Genomic DNA, 14,516 nt, shown 5'->3' with positions numbered 1-14,516 from the left:
AATGGGCATCGGTTGTCTCGAATTTTGGATGATCGATTTGTATTTTCAACTTTGAAGTCAAAATTGTGATATGGAACGAATTTATACCTTTTAAAAAGAAAACCATTTCAAAACATTTGAAACAAATGAAAATATTTTTTTATTATTATAAAATTATATTTCTTGTATTTAAAATTATTTTGAAAGATGGAGGACTAACAATAACTTTCCACCGGATGCCGAAAACATGTAAGCCAACCATGCCACATAATATGAGTTCGCTGCAGTACAATAGAAAATAATTCAGTAGGATTACTTGAATTTTACATTGGGCTCATGCCATGTCAAATCAACCGATAACAATTATTTTTGAAACTTGTGGTTTCAGATTTCTTAGATTTTTTTGTTTATACATTGTACCTACTTATCAAGAGCACAAAAACTGCCAAATTTCAGATTTTTTCGGCTCTTAGTTTTTGAGTTATTGACTTTCAAAAAACAAAAAATCCTAAAATTTGACGTCATTTTGAATTCTTTAAACAGCTGTAGATCAAAAACTATTTGACCAAAGCGTCGCGACAGGTTAAGTTTGCAGCAAGTTTTATGTATTAATTCATGCGAGAACGGCGCTCAGCATCTCCCGTGCCAATTTTGCCTCAACCGTCGAGCTGTTTATGTCACAGGCAGCGACAAAATCGGCAGTATTGGAGCGAAAATATATTCTGCGGGCACGTTTGGGTCTACATGTGTGAAATGGTGCTGCAAACTTAACCTGTCGCGGGGCTTAGAGAGCTCAAATTGGTGTATTTTTCTCTTCTGACTTTAATGAGCTTTAATTTGAAATGCAACATGACTGTGGTATTTAAATTTTGTAATTTTTAAGAAACTCGAAAGAACTTTTTTTTAAAAAAAATAATCTTAAAAGCACTATTTTTTTTTAATATATATGTTTTCAAGACATCAATTGACTATTTGTGTGCAAAGTTTCATAATGCGACGGCAATGGGTTCCTATGGAAATTATTTTTTGTATTGTACTGTGTGCGAAATTTGCTCAATTTGTTGACTTCCATGTTAAAACCATAACTTAAGTTGAGTGGATGATGTTGAAATCTTCGTATTAGTCTATTTTATAATTTCTGGACTACAAATAATATGAGAATTTGTAATATTTATCACTTTTAATACCTGGTAATCGAATTGAAAAATATATATTTGTGTTTACATTTTAGAATAGGATACCAATACAAGGTCTTAACATCGAAAAAATATACATACGTAATATTCATAATAAACTAAAGAACCATTTTTATCAACTACAGACCACACATTAGTTTAATTGCTAGTAATTTCAATTAAGTCACGTTAAAAACATAACTTTGAGAATACAAAACACAGCTACTTCACCGAGCATTTCACAAAATACAACTGACTGAAGATTGCAGTAAACAATTCGTGATGTTCACTTAGTTATACCAGCCGGCCCGCATGGCAGAGTGGTTATCACATCGCGCTACGACGCCAGGAGTCCCGGCTTCGAATCCCGGTCCGGGCATGGACGTTTGTGAGTGTTCACTCATCAATTTCATCCCATCATCACTCATCCCGATCTTCGCAGAGTAGTCAAAAGTGGCAGAAAAAGCGAAGTAAAATAAAGCAAATAAATATAAAAATAAAAAATCATTTAGTCTTACAGTGATAGATCAATTGCTCTCACATCTCTAATCAGAGAATTGATTGTCTTGTCGAAGGCACATTTCATAAGCGACAATCTTTTTCACGTGCTTCTCACCCTCCTCTACGATAAGCTTGCAGACTGAAAAGAGCTACTCAGAAGGGATTCAGGTAGAGATTGCCACTAAAGGAAATCAGACGATTTCTATTTCTACAGCCAGCCGCTGCAAACGTTGAAAGGTTGTAACAAATTACAATATTCACGTCACAAATTTTATTGAAACAATACAATCTATTCATTTGTGTGTGTGTTTGCTCCTATGCAGAAATGGAGGGGGAAAATGGACAATGCATTAAAGATTACCCACTATCAGTTGCTACCCAAGTTCCAAGGTCACCACATATCACTGTAAACAATCAAGAAATACAGCTACTTATTCCTCTTGAGACTTTTTCCATTTCTGTTATAACTTGTAAAACTGACTGGAATACTTCACACATTTTATCTCTCATCAATCATTATGATGGCATGATTTAAATCGTTTATTCTTCAAATACCTGCAAGGGGAATCTCAGACCAAAACAACAAGTGACAGGAAGTGACAATAAGCAACACGGATCCCTTCAGTCTAATAAAGAAGCATTCGCCTGTGCATGTACGAATAACAAACCGAAGCAACATGCAAAATGTGTCGGCTGTTGCATGTCTCTTCGGTCTGAAAGCTCCTCAAATTTTAATATATATTAAGGTTGTTATATATCATAAGATTTTCTCATCGGTGAAAAGAATCCTCCGATGTCCATTCTGGGCGTAACGCTGCATTTCACCATCCTCAGCTGCTTCAGTCGTGCGTCAAGATAATGCCCGGTAGATCGGCGATATGCTTTAAGTCCAAGGTCCTCACGAAGTAGCGTGGACGTGGATCTTTTCGATACGTTCATCTCATAGGCGTGCGCACAGGGGACCATTTGCCCCCCCCCCCCTAATCACGGACGTTCGCAGATTTATTTCCACGAAGGGACAAGCAAGGTATTTTTCCATGGGGCAGTGGCATATTATCCGGATAATAGTGATGCCCCGTCAAGAAACACCACTTGAATTTGAAAATATCGCATAATAATTAATGTAAATTACTATGACTGAAATCAAATTATACGTGTAAAATATATACTTTTAGGTTGACATTCATTTTCGAAGGGAGGGGGGATGTGGCCAATGCCCTCCCCTTCCAGACGTTCCATGCCCCTATATTATTATACTTTCACTTAGAAATTTAGTGTAGAGGAATCTTATTGCTGTTATTAAACGATATTATAGTTTTAAAGGAAATGAAGTATTTTTAAACCGATGAAAGTTCGAAGCAACTACTACAGGCGAAGGGGGTTCAGTGGCGCAACCATAAGGGGGCAGGGGGAGCATTGCCTATGCGAACCTTGGGCGGAAATGAATTCTAGGGGGGGGGGCAAAGATTGAAGTAAAAGAATGTAAGAGTATCAGGACAAAAGGATACTGAAAATAGAATTAGTTTTCACGTCTTTCTTGCATTATTTCTTCCAGATGGTACAGCGGGGCAATTGCCACCTCGACTTCAAATTTTATACAAATAAAAACTCATTTTGTAAAATTTTCTTCCTCGCTTCGCTCGCAATATCTGCTTTTCTTACAGTCTTGTCAAGTTCAGACCATAGTAGCTAGGGGGCTGCGATAGTTTTGTCTCTACGCCGAACGATCTGAATGACAAAAATTGTAAAAGAGAATGCCGTTGCGTCCCATGAAATTTATTGCACGCTATTAAATCAATACCGTTTTCAATTTATATAAATTTGGATCGATAAAATGTTCTTGCTCGCTTCGATCGCAATTTCCTTCTTTTCTGAAATGCATTGTGAATTACCAGAAGAACAAGTAAGAACGACTAAGTACTTCAGACGGTTGCTGAGTTTGGTTTGTATCAAAAGGAGCGCGCACATTTTAAAGACAATTTATATCCTTTTTGGATTTGGTTTGTTATGGGCGGATGATTTGATTATGTAATGTATTCAAATAATGTTATGTATATATGTTATATATATATATATATATATATATATATATATATATATATACCCATCAACGCAATAAAACTAAAAGAATGAGATTATTATTTCCCCACTGAACTTACATCATTGCTTTTGCCCCCCCCCCCCCCCCTAATCGGAGAGTGCGCATGGCTATGGTTCATCTCACGAGCCATTGCTGCCTGCTTCCGAACTGGATTTCGGCGAACACGTGCCGCCACTGCCTTCTGCACTGCTGGAGTCCGCACAGTTCGAGGATGACCTTGTCGCGGGCAATCCTTAACAGACCCGGTTTCAGTGATGACCTGGATGGTCCGTTGCACAAACGTTAAACTGATTTTCAACTTTTTTAAGGTCTGGAAAATTTCATTGGCTGATTTCCCAACCTTGTGTAATGCTATCACAAGCGACACGGTTTTCGTAATCTCCCCATTCCATGTTGACAGCCACACTCACAATGACTCGGGGTGGAAGCCAGTACATAGGTGGCGCTCTATTGTTTACACTTGTTGGATGGTATACGTCAGACGTTTGTAACACTAGCTATTAATGGCAAGACTGGGCATATCTATTTGCAGAATATGTTTAGAATATATTACAGATCTTTTGCTTGTAGGTTAGGTTAGCAGTTGCAGGGGTGTACGTTATGTCAACTACTGAATTTCAAACGCCAATTGATTATCCGTTCTGAGTAGGGAAGACATTTAAATAGCCAACTGGTGTAGATACCAGTTCTTGAATCAGCAGTAAATACCTTACACATCTACAATCTGTATTAGAATATATAAAATACATCATTGTTTTGTGTAAACAAATAAAAACTTCTATTTTTTCTTTTACAATCCCGCCCAGTGTGCATGGACGTCCGCAGGATTTTTTCCAGGGAGCGGCAAGGAAGGTATTTTTTCCAGGGGGGGCAAACAAGGCACATTTTCCACAAAAATAGTGTTGTTCCCTAAAAAAACATTGCTTAAATTTGAATTTTTGGTGTTCATGCAATAATTAACACATATTATTGTGGCTAAAATGAAATTATATGTGTGAAATACATAATTTTTGGTTAACTTTCATTTTCCAGGGGGGGGGGGGCACGGCCCCCCCTTGCCTCCCCTTCCGGACGCCCATGCCAGTGTGTGTCCTCTATTGACAAATGAGAAATATGACAATCATAATGTTACCCTCCCCCCCCCAATCTACCAGCTATGAGCTAATTAATTGTAATATTCTACTTTATTCAGTATAATGAAGCCCAAAAGGCAGTGTATCTCGCTTCTGCAGTCATCCTTTCCACTACTGCAAAGTTGCCACATCATGTTGAATCGGTTCTTTCAGGATGTAAACAAAACAACATTTATCATGTCCTTGTAAGGAGGGGGGGGGAGTCTACCCAGCGAATGTCTGCAAACAAAGGCTCGTGCCAGCGTAGGTACTTCGCAGAAGGCAACGCCCATGCACTCCGGAAGTTTTGACGAATGGTTCGCGGAAAGATGAAGCCAAGATCAGATGAAGATGCCGCCGACGCATCCGGTGTTGAAATGTCACCGGTCTGGGCCACGGCTTGTGCGTCCGTTGGCCTGCTTATTAATTGCATTTTGATCTGGCACTGTTGATACGGGACACGCGCTGCACGCAGGAACGTATGCAACAATAAATCTCACGTTGTTTTGACAGGCCGACATTGCTATAGTTGTTGTGTTGTTTTGTTGCTGCCTCTGTGAAACCTGCGTCGCCTTTTTTTAAAAGTTTGAGATTAGGTGGATGGCAAAGGAACGGGAGAGATGCAAGGAGTTATATCCAGTGATCATGGGCGTCCGGAAGGGGGGCAAGGGGTAGCCGTGCTCCCCCCCCCCCCGGAAAATGAAAGTCAACCAAAAATTATGTATTTCACACATATAATTTAATTTTAGCCACAATAATAGGTGTTAATTATTGCATGAACACCATAAATTCAAATTTAGGCTAAGCATTTTTTTTTTTAGGGACAACACTATTTTTGGGGAAAATGTGCCTTGTTTGCCCCCCTGGAAAAAATGCCTTCCTTGCCCCTCCCTGGAAAAAATCCTGCGGACGTCCATGCCAATGATATATATATAAATAAGGCTATACGAATAGCTAACTCCGCCTCTCCGCAACTGTCGCAGCTGAAGCCACTCATGGGCGCAGCCTGTACCTCAGGAAGAGCGGGACCCTCCATTGGCAGCTATGCTTACGAATGTTAATTTCGAGTTTTTTTACATGTTTTGTGTTAGGAAGAATGTTGTAACGATGGGAAATGGATTTGTAACACATTGTGAGTTACTTCTATGCAATAAAATTCATTCACTGCTATTAAATTAATGGAAAGTCAGGCAAAAATAATTCACGTACCATGTAAAGTGTCTTATTTGTTTTTACAGAAAGTAATCGGAAAGATTATAATTAGTTGGCTAAACGAACCACTGCCTTAATGCAACATAAACAAAGACGTATTTAAGGTCGTCCAGGGGTCCGGACCCCCTGAAAGACTTAGCAAGTACTAAAAATAATGAAAATATGCTTGTTTACCACTTGTTTATTTATTTCCACCGAACTTACTGGAAGTCAACGTTTATATTGCGATCATACGGCTTTGTATGGCAGTGCCAAAGAAGATTTATGCACACTACTATTTATAATAATGTGCATAAGATATTATTCACGAACTTTACTTTTCGTTAATTGAATCTAACATAGTTTTTTTGCTTCTCAATAAATATTCCATTCTCTATCCTTTTTAAAAAAAATATTCCATTCTTTATTTTTTTGTTCCCTGCCAGAAAAGTTGTTTTAACATAAATCTCGTCGATCTTAACTATGCGCAAGATAGATTATGAATATAACCTGTTACATCTCTATTCTTAAATCTATTATGTTTATCTATTCATGTAAACTTAATAGTAACAATACAATATTAATTTATTTACACATAATTATGAATAAACCTATAAATTATATTAACGTATAATTTTAAACATTATTGTTGTTATTTGGTTCCTCAGCCTCTGAAATATATTTCTGGATACGTGCCTGAACATAAAATATTCCATTCAGTTCGCTTAATTTATTAGTAAATAATTATAGAAACGTTTGTAATGTTAACAGGTTTTGTACATCTGAAATTCTTTGAAATTGCACAAAACCCACGTTAATTGGACATTTTCCAAAGAAAATAACCTCCCTTGCCTTTCTTAAAGAAGTTTTAACGGACAATTACAGGGGTTTTTCAAACTGCGCAGCAGCTTTGAAAAATGTTGCCACATTTATTCCTCTTAAAAAATAAAGTTAACGGACTAATCCAGGGGCTATTAAACTGGGTAGCAGTTAGTTACAAAAAAAATTGTTGCCATGAGAAAATGCCATGCCATGAATTAAAAATAAATACTTGTCTTCCTTTCCTTTTTCTATAAGAAGTTTTTAAACAGTGTTCATTCAGGCTACACACAAATAAAACTTCGATCTCAAGTGTAGTTTGTTGGGAAATATTAATACCTCCTTAACATAAAGATATATTATTATTACGTGGTTTGTCCCCAGAAGCCGTAACTTCATATAAATATTTGGTGGGGGTCAAGATTGACAATATATTTTACGCATAATGTATATACTTCTTGATTAATTGAGGAGGCAGAAAGTCAGCGCCTATTCTTGTTCCACAATATAAAAGTATACAAACATGTAGAGCGAAACACAAACTGGTTTCCTTTTACACATTCTCACATTTCTAGTAACATATACGTAAAATAGTTACGTATTTCACAGTAGAAATGTAGGTACACAATTGATAAATACATATCTATGAAAGGAAACATCCGATCCTGGTTTTCCAGGATTATGCAGTGATGTGCACTGCAAGAAATAACCATAATTACGGCTACCGCGCATACAGCCAACGGGTTCTTGCCGTACACGGAGACCTCCTGTCTGGCTTCACTCGTCCGCGGAGAGTCAGCTATCAACCCATATATATATATATATATATATATATATCAGTGGTTATATCTTACCAAAGTTATATTGCCAAGTTACACATAAAATACCTGCAGTAGGCTATGCCTGAAAACTAAGGTGCAAAACCTGTTGTTGTATCGGCTCGATGAGGTTGGTTACTTGCAGAATGATGTCATTCTTTAATCCACAAGCAGGTGGATAAAATATCATGATTTTTATTAAAGAAAATCATTTTTGTTGATTTTTGTATTTATATCGATTTTTATAAGTTTTTTTAAAAAAAAACATGCTTAAAATTGCTTGTATGTTTTTTGCCACTATGCATATAGATATGTTTTTTTTTTATATAGAAAGGCTTTTTCTAGTATACGGGCCTGTAAAATATTTGAACAGTTTGATTAACTCAAAAAAAACCTACATGTTAATATATTTTTTTCTGTTTGTGATACTGTATGTATACTATGGGAATGTTTGTTGAGTGTGTTAATGAAAATATAATAATTTCAGTAACTTTTCTTCCAGCGAAAATAAAACATTCTGGATGTACTCTATAATCGTAAATTAAAATATTTTTATAGTCTTTGTAGCTGAATTGCAGCAATTTTTTAAATGATAGTTTGCAAAATATCAGCTTCCGTGTTTATGTACAGTTTAATGATAATAGCACTATTTACGGTTTCACGTAATTCGTATTTTGTATATTATTCTACCCAAAATGTTTGCTATTTTGCCCATAAAAATTATTGAATTTTAAATCAAGATAAATGTGTGTTTACAGTTTATTACATATTACATTTCCTTTCTCAGAGCCTAATAAACACCATTAGATGATTGCAAGATTAATGCACTTTCACGTAAAGTGATTCTGATAACTACAAAATCCTTATGTACATTATTCTATAAGTTATAGTGATTTAGATCAATTATTTTTAAAAAAAATCACCTGATTTATATCAACCCACCTTGTCCACAAGGCTGCATATTTTTCGGCAGGGAAATCTTTGATTATTGGACCATTAAAGAACAGGAATGAGTTTTCAATTGTGTTTGTGACATATTTAAGAAGTGGTACACTATTTATTTTACTTATTTATTACGTCTTGTTTATCATGGCGAAGTTAAGGCTTTGTAGCCTTTCCTACCACTTAACCATGTTTACATCGAAATTTTAACATTTGAAAATTAGAAAACAACGTTAAACCAATACATAGAAAGTTAAATGTTGAAACAAAGAAAGAAAAATATAAAATTACAAAAAATGGAAAAAATGCATATGGGAATGAAAGTCTAACCTATAGGACGAGTGTACAACAAAACACACACACACACTCGTATATTCATGACCGTAGTCAGGGATTTGAAATATTAATGTGAATAAGGATTTTCAGTGTTTTTCTGCACTTAACTCTATTCAATTTTTCAATAAAAAAACATTTTAATTGTGCTTTAAGGACATGTTTGAGACGAGTTCCAGATTTCGAGGGGCAGTGAGTTCCAAAAACGAGAAGTGGAGACGGTGAAATATTTTGAATAAAAGTTTGAGTTATGAAGGGGGATGAGTAGTTGAGTTCTCCCTCGCGATCTGGTGTCAAGGCTGTGTGATTCGGAAAACATTGAGAATCTGCTCGAGAGATAAGCTGGTTCTTTAGAACTGATTGCCCTATAGAGAAGGATTATGTTGTGCACTACCTTTGTGCTTTCAATTTTCTATTTATTGTTTTCTTTCAGGGGGATAATAACATCTTTGGCAGTGATAAAAATAATTAACTTTTGTGGGAGATAAAACTTTTTATGGGGGAAATCCCCAGCTTTACCCCCCCCCCCCCTCACGTTAATCCGCACACTGTTCACTGCTGTCAATTGATCTTGATTTTCTGTTATTTTCCTGCAATACTAGTTCTCAAATATCGAAATTATACATTTCCTTGAAACCCTTTCTTTCTACTGGATACTACATGTTTTTATGAAGCTTTTATTCTGTCATTTACATATACTGTCAAAGCTGTATGTGTGCACGAATTGTTCACTTTACTTTTACATCCTGTGACCTTACCTAGGTAGGGCTGTAGTGTGGGATTCATAAGTAGGTTATTGTCAATCATCATTTTTATTATCTTTGCCTTAGCTTCAATAATTAAACAAAACATCCAACAAGCTCCTGACATCCTCTGCACCTGTGTACGTAAAAATCAGTTCCTTAATAACACATAAGGTGCAAGAGAAATCTTAATGAAAGTAGTCGCGGACAATTTCCCAAGCACTAATTGTGCATCCCACCGTATCGGTGATGTTTGATTGATTTGCTTTATTTTACTTAGCTTCTTGTACCACTTTTGGCTAATTTTGCGAAGATGGGGATGAGTGATGACATGATGAAATTGATGAATGGACACTCGCAAACATCCATGCCCAGGCCAGGATTTAAACCCGGGACCCCTGGCATCGTAGCGGGATGTGCTAACCACTCTGCCACTGGGGCCGGCTGGTGATGTTGGAGAGGGTAGCCTTGCACATTGTTTATGATCTTGTCTCAATTCCAGAACCTCACATCGCACAAAATGAAGTGGGTGAATATTGTGGTGTGGTCAGTACACACATATCTTCATGTACCATGACGGCCACTTCTGGGTTATAACGCCTCCATTGACTCACAGCCTAGAAGTGTTTGTGACTATAAATGTAACGAATGTAACCTGAACTGTATAAGAATATTTTCTGTTGTTTTCAGATCCACTTACTCTAAGAGAAGCATTGATACCATTCCTGAAGAGATGGAAGATGACACAAGTAAGGCTCTTTTTTATCTTATGGTAGTAATTTTTTATTAATATTTGACGGAACCTAATCACAGTAGTGTGGTTAGAATTACATATTTTTTTGGTTTGTAATTAGTAACATATTTACGTTAGACATCGTTATACTTAGGGTAATACAACAGTACCCAGCACATTTGTATCATAAATCTTTTAATCGAAGGATTTTCACTGTTGCTTTGATAGCTGTACACAAACTCCTTACCAGCTAACTGTAGACCAGGCGAACAAGAACAAGTCTCTGCGCAAGTAGTAACGCACTACACTCCCTTTCATTTTATAAGGGATGGCCAGGGACTTTTGACTCGCCCTGTAGTAGCACACTGGTCCAGAGAGTCAGATCAAAGAGGGAGAAACTTACTTTTGGGACAATCCTCGTGTTAAAAAGTGAAGTTTATTTGCTTATCCACATTATGAAAATTATTGCCAAAACTGTCTTTATTGATTTTTTCGAAACATTCCTGGCAACTTGCCGGGGGCAACAGGAGGAATTCCCCTCTCGAAAAAAATACATTTTCCAGACAGTCAAAGAAGTCTAACACAAATAGGCAAATCAGGACTAGGTCGATCTACTGCACTGCAAAATGTACCATCAATGGAAAGCAGATCCAGGACTTTTGATTACAAGACTATAATGTTAATACTAGTCTCACATAAGGAATTTTCAAGTTTATTTAATAATAATACAGAATTGCTTCTACTTCAAAGAAGCTGCTATGACTCTCCCCATGTTCTCAAGTAGTTCCACGTTTCATTCATATTGCAGATACATTGGACAGTTGTTTCAATTCCATTTTAAATTATAAAAAATGGAAAGTTAAAAATTGTACTTACGCATGTGAGTATATTGGTCCAACTGTAGAACGACGTTTCAGAGATTGACTATCTCCTTCTTCAGGTTCATAAAAAAAAACTAGGTACTTGGCATAGTACTGCGTCAAAAAATGTAATATGAGGATTGTGGTTAAGGGTTGGTTTGGATACATTTAAAATATTATGTTTTTGCTATTAGAAGTACGTAAAAAGCATGTCGTTCCCTAAGAAAACTTGTACACTTCGCAACATCTTATTTGACCGCCCCGAAAGAATTCTAAGTCCCGAAATCGTAAACTTAGCAACATTGCACTTCAGCTCCAGGTTAGAGTAGCCAACTTTGAGTAGGTCCTTCCACTAGACGAAAAACGCTGCGGTGATAGGTTTTCAATTTAACACTTTCCATGAACTTAGAAACTATAAACCGCTTTATAATACGCAATCAAACAGAAATAATAAATTGGAAAAAGAACCTTGACGGATATTTACGATTCTGCTTGCTCGACTTGAAATTTGGGGGGTTTGAAACACTGAACAGAGTTTTTCTCCACCTGGAGGAAATTGCCATCAAGTTTGTGCAGAAAGAAGCAAATTTGTTAGGAGTTTATGCGACATTTTATTTACAATACCTTGCATAATATCGAACAGTACTCAAAGACATATATTTTACACGACTTGTCGAGAAAATGTGCTTGAAACACAGGAAGATGGGAGTCTTCATAAACGTCGACATGTTTTTAAGGGTATAACGTCATTAAGTTAACGTAGAGCAGTTGGTTAGACGCTGACATCTTTATTTTTCGTCAAGCGTGAAAGATCGCGGGTTCAAATCCCACCCTCTCCTGTTTCTTTTTTCTCTTTTTTTTTGTTTGCTGAACAGATACCGTTGATATTAGAATATTTACAAAATGAATCCAATGCACACTTGAGGGACGTCCCTTCTGCGCATATTTCCCCTTAGAAGTTGGAGATTTTCAGGATTTAAAGTTAAAACTTTTCTTTTTAGTTATTGTTCATATGTTTTCTGTTTTTCGAAGGGGTTTATCGAATAGAATGTCAATGCGGGAAGGAGTACATAGGGCAGACGGGTCGAAATATGGGTAAAAGATTGAGCGAGCATGAAAAGGATATAAGGGAAAAAGTTCCCAAAACGGGTCTCTCAGAACACATTTTGGAAAGTGGACATAGAATCGCAAAAAAAGAGATAATTAGAAAAGAAGGGAGGAAGTTAGGAAGAAACGTGTTTGAAACAGCGAATATTTGTAGGGGGGAGGAATAATTTTAATAGGGACGAAGGAAATTTGGAAGAAGGGTGGATCAATTTCCTCAAAAAATGGGACAAAGCCTGGAAGATTGAACCCAATATTGGTTTCCACGTCACTCCGGAAGTTATGCAAGCTGCACAGGAGGAACGTGAATTCACGTTGGATTTGTGACGTAATAAGGGGAAACGAGAAAATTAAGAGGAGGGGAAACACTCGTGGAGAATTGACCTTCATGTGGATTAGGATACACAGTTGGGTAGGAATGGCCGAACCTGCAAGTTGCATTGTTTTTCAAGCAGGTTTTTTAGATTTTTAACTTTTTGCCTGTGAATAAGTCTATAGTACAAGTTTTCTTAGGGAACGACATGCTTTTTACGTACTTCTAATAGCAAAAACATAATATTTTAAATGTATCCAAACCAACCCTTAACCACAATCCTCATATTACATTTTTGACGCAGTACTATGCCTAGTACGTAGTTTTTTTATGAACCTGAAGAAGGAGATAGTCAATCTCTGAAACGTCGTTCTACAGTTGGACCAATATACTCACATACGTAAGTACAATTTTTAACTTTTCATTTTTTATATTTTGGATTTGTGAGTAACACGCGACAAAACTACAAAATGCCATTTTAAATTGAAGGTGCATTCCCAGTTAGCTCATCTGAGCACAAATTGAACCTGGAAAAACACTTCTCACGCTGTTTTCAGAAAAAACTGACCAGGCATAATAATTTATCTGAAGAGAACAGTTTGTTTCATGTGTAAGTGTTGCTTTTACCTGATGAAGCTGGGTTAAACATCCTATCACATGCTTACAAAACATACTGCCCTGCCATGTAAAAGTTCTGGATTGTGGTGTGCATAGATAATGTATTTTGTGCTTTATAGTAATCTAACTTTCCTCTTTCTTACAAGAACCAAAGGAGGAAGCAGAGACAGCCAATGGCACAGCAGCTAAGAAGCAAAACATATTTGAAGAAAGTGAATCGTGGGGTTAAAGATTTGTGTTGTGCATGAACATTGACCATATGTGTACTCTTAACTTTTACTCACAGTGAAAGTAAAGGAAGCACCATTCTCAGTGGCAGCTTTTCTGCAACTTCAAGTGTCTATGAAATTTTAAAAGCATTTACATTTAACAGAAAGCATTGTTATCAAATTAAGTGGATCATAGACTAATTTTTTATATTCTTTGGAATGAAAAAAATGAGATACTTCTATTTTAAAAATAATGTTCAACATTATGTGTTGTTTATACTTGTACCATACAAGTTAAATCTCAATGTATTCTTCGGTCCACATTGTTGCTTGTTGTTAAATAGCTTTTGTATCTCTCTCATCATCTACCTAACATATTTTTTGTTTTAAGTTTTAGAACCACTTGGTTGCACACACATATTAATTTTTAATTGAAATGACCAGAAGTTATAAACAATTGCTACAGTAAACTTTCAAATGGTCTCATGCATTCTGGAAAATATTTAATACATTTTTTGTTTCATGTACGATATGGCATTTTGTGTGTGATTTGGATAACTTTTTTGTACTGAATTGGTTGCTATAGCCATTCAGGCACTTGGTAGTTGAGACACAGTTATATTATTGAAATTGTAATACTTTAAGAAAAAATAAATGTTATAACTTTTTTTTGGAAAGTCTGTTTAGTTATTGTGTTATCCCAAAGTGCAGGAAGTTGTTACACAAGGAGGAGAACATATTGAAGCATTTTATGTTATATTACAAGTATGAATGGTTTCTATCTAAAATAGAAGCTAAAGCTCTTGAATTGGCTAAATATTTGTGCAAGATGTCTCGGTACTATTATGCAACTTTTGCTTCTATATGTTTTTCAATACCCTTCAGTCCCCCCCCCTCAATTTTTCAACATTTTCAGATGCAGCATGTATATTGTTATAAGTTGATATTGTAACGATTGGTTTTAT

At 36.2% G+C, this 14,516-nt stretch overlaps 1 protein-coding gene across 1 annotated transcript in view; it reads left to right on the top strand.

Moving 5' to 3' along the window:
- The window catches only part of LOC146005019 (poly(A)-specific ribonuclease PARN-like), a 213,550-nt gene extending 199,347 nt beyond the window's left edge, over positions 1-14,203 (top strand). The window contains exons 13-14 of the mRNA XM_083144149.1: positions 10,405-10,463; positions 13,489-14,203. Of these exons, the coding sequence (XP_083000275.1) occupies positions 10,405-10,463; positions 13,489-13,571 (142 nt within the window). The 3' untranslated portion in view covers positions 13,572-14,203. The remainder of the gene's footprint in view (positions 1-10,404; positions 10,464-13,488) is intronic.
- The last annotated feature ends 313 nt before the right edge of the window (positions 14,204-14,516 follow it).

Source organism: Lepisma saccharinum, chromosome 22 (genome assembly GCF_977018435.1).
Source record: "Lepisma saccharinum chromosome 22, izLepSacc3.1, whole genome shotgun sequence".
Classification (NCBI taxonomy): Eukaryota; Metazoa; Arthropoda; class Insecta; order Zygentoma; family Lepismatidae; genus Lepisma; species Lepisma saccharinum.
Note: the sequence above shows the minus strand (reverse complement) of the source record. Positions and strands in the feature narration are given on the sequence as shown.